The following is a 2,461-nucleotide window of genomic DNA, read 5'->3' as shown; positions in this document are numbered from 1 at the left end:
GGGGGGGGGGGGGGGGCAGGAAGAGCCAGTCTGAAGTCCATCTGGAGGCCAGGTACTGTACAGACTAAGAAAGATATGTCAGGTGAGGTTCCCCTGCTACTATAGTTTACAAGAGATGGTACTACTTCCCACTGTTAACGCTGAGTACTGGGTGGCAGTTAATAATCTGGCAACCTCTAGGGTGGACTCTGGGCAGAAGAGCACCTTAAAGGGGGCACTAGTCTTATCCCTGGCAGAGGAAACATTACCAAAAGTTTGTGGAACTGAGGCCTGTTCCATGGTAGGGAAGACCGGGCTCTTTAACCCTGGTCAGCAGCTAGTCCAGGAGTGGAGCTGCAGAAAAACAGACAAACGGATGATCTCCTTTGCTCTGGTAGCCCCTGCAGACAAGCTGGTTCCAAACGTACGGGCATTGCCTCCCCTTTGGATTAAACCAGCAAGGCCAAGAAGGGAACATTGGTGTGCAGGCAACTCAGTGTCTGTGCCTGGAAAGGTCATGCCAGCTTTGTTTTTGTCTTTCTACATTCAGCATATTCCTCCCTCAGTACCATTCTGCCTTGTGAGACAGGCAGACACCTACTACTCTAGCTGGATTCAAAAAGGGACTGGACCAATTCTTGGAGGAAAAGGGCATCAGCAGCTATTGAACATGGCAGTTAGGGGCACAGCTTCTGAATCAGGACTGCCTAGACCTTAAATGGTGGAGGCTGCAAGTGAGAGAGGAACAGTGGGGAAAAAAATGCTTGTCATACCCAGCCCACTCTCCCTTTCAGCATCCGCCCTCTACCGCTGCATGACACTGGCCTACTGTGTGTCCCGAAAGATGGTGCGCTTAGGCCCATTGCCAAGTACTACTGTAATTTGTGATGGGGCTAAGCCTGCCATCTTTTGGCACATTCAGTAGGCTGGTGCTCCGACGCCACTGTGGCATCAGGATCAGGAAATATATAGGACCCTTTTCAGGGCAGATGAACAAACTACCCTCAGTGAAGCATCACCCCAACAGCTGTACACATGCCTAGGGCAAAACCAAAGAGCGTTAAAGGAGATAACATGGCGGGGGCGAAAGCAGGAAGAGGTAGTTAGCTGTGGTAGACTGAAGTCAGTCTGGGGGCCAGATACTATACAGCAGCAGCTCCCAATCTGTGGTACAGGTACCACCAGTAGTATGTGTTAACAGGCTTATTTTAATTACACTATATGACAAACATTTAACAGCAGTACTTAAGGTTGTATTGTTTTAAATTGGTGGTGTGCAATCTATCAGTTTGGGAACCACTGCTGTAGAGACTATTAAGCCTCCCTTAAGAAGGGAGCCCAGTGGGGGACACATCAACAAACTGTGCATGACACAAGAACCAGGACCCAGGGTCTGACCCACAAAACAGCAGTGCCTATGTGTGCCTAAATATGGTAGACACACAATGGAGCAGGAGCTCTTCTCAATCCAAGCTCGCTTCAGCACCTGTAGGAGGATATTGAGGGGAGGGTGGGGCGGGAAACGTACGGTTATGGGGGGGGGGTAGGGTGCGTAGCTGCCTCTGCTCGGCCTACAGGGATGTATGGGAGCGAGGCAGCCCTAGCAGAACGCCCTGCATGAGCCCAGGCTGCGAAAGGCGACGCAGCACCCCGCCACCCCTCAAGCTCCGAACCCGAACCCGAACCCGAATCCAGCCCCGACCCCGGTCTCACCAAGCTGGCGAGGTCCTGCCGGGAGAGATGCGGCTGCCCCAGAGTTACTCCTGCCTCGTCCCCCGCCATCTTGCTCAAGAGGAAGCGAGGCGTCCACCGCGCCCGCCTGACCCCGTAGCCAGGGGGGCGGTCTCGCAGCGCCACAGCCCCTCGGCCGGGGGGCAGGAGCACGGCCGGGAGCGGGGACCGGGCCGGGCTCCTACTCCCTGCGGCTCGGCCAGGGGCGTGTTGGCACCGGCTCCGAGTCAGGCACGCAGACGGGCAGCCCCGCCAAGGCCCCCGGCGCCGGGTGATGCAACTGCGGGGGGGGGAGGGGCCACTCTGGCCACGTGCGCCGGGGTATGGGGTGTTGGCGGCGCTGGGCTGCAGGTCTTACAGGCTGAGTGGTTCTGATGAAGGTATTGTTGCTTGTCATCAGTACAGTCTTGCTGCTCCGCCTTGGGCGGGGATGGGGATGTTTTCCCGCCCCGCGTTTCTCTCTCCGAGCCTTTCTCCGTAAAGGCTAGAGCCTCATTTGTAAAAAGCTTCTTAGGTCATCCGTGGTTGTTTTTTTGGTAGAGGTGATATCTTTTATTAGACCCACTATATATTTGCAATGAACAAAAAAAAATATTTTATTTGCAAGCTTTCAGGCGAAGGAGAATGCAGAGGTTGTAAAACTTCTCCCAGGTAGAAATGAAACTTAATATTGCAAACGAGAGTTGAAGGATGTTATCGATTCCCCTGGGTAGAAAAGTGCATTTTAAGTAAATTAAGCTCAAATAAAAGT

At 53.6% G+C, this 2,461-nt stretch overlaps 1 protein-coding gene across 1 annotated transcript in view; it reads right to left on the bottom strand.

Annotated features, from left to right (window-relative positions):
* The window catches only part of EIF2S3 (eukaryotic translation initiation factor 2 subunit gamma), a 24,566-nt gene extending 22,766 nt beyond the window's left edge, over nt 1-1,800 (bottom strand). The window contains exon 1 of the mRNA XM_019523925.1: nt 1,693-1,800. Within this exon, the coding sequence (XP_019379470.1) occupies nt 1,693-1,761 (69 nt within the window). The 5' untranslated portion in view covers nt 1,762-1,800. The remainder of the gene's footprint in view (nt 1-1,692) is intronic.
* Nucleotides 1,801-2,461: the final 661 nt, after the last annotated feature.

This window comes from Gavialis gangeticus, unplaced genomic scaffold, assembly GCF_001723915.1.
Source record: "Gavialis gangeticus isolate Ggan-Ray unplaced genomic scaffold, GavGan_comp1, whole genome shotgun sequence".
NCBI classification, from domain to species: Eukaryota; Metazoa; Chordata; order Crocodylia; family Gavialidae; genus Gavialis; species Gavialis gangeticus.
The sequence above is the reverse complement of the archived record's forward strand: the minus strand, read 5'-3'. Positions and strand labels throughout refer to the sequence as shown.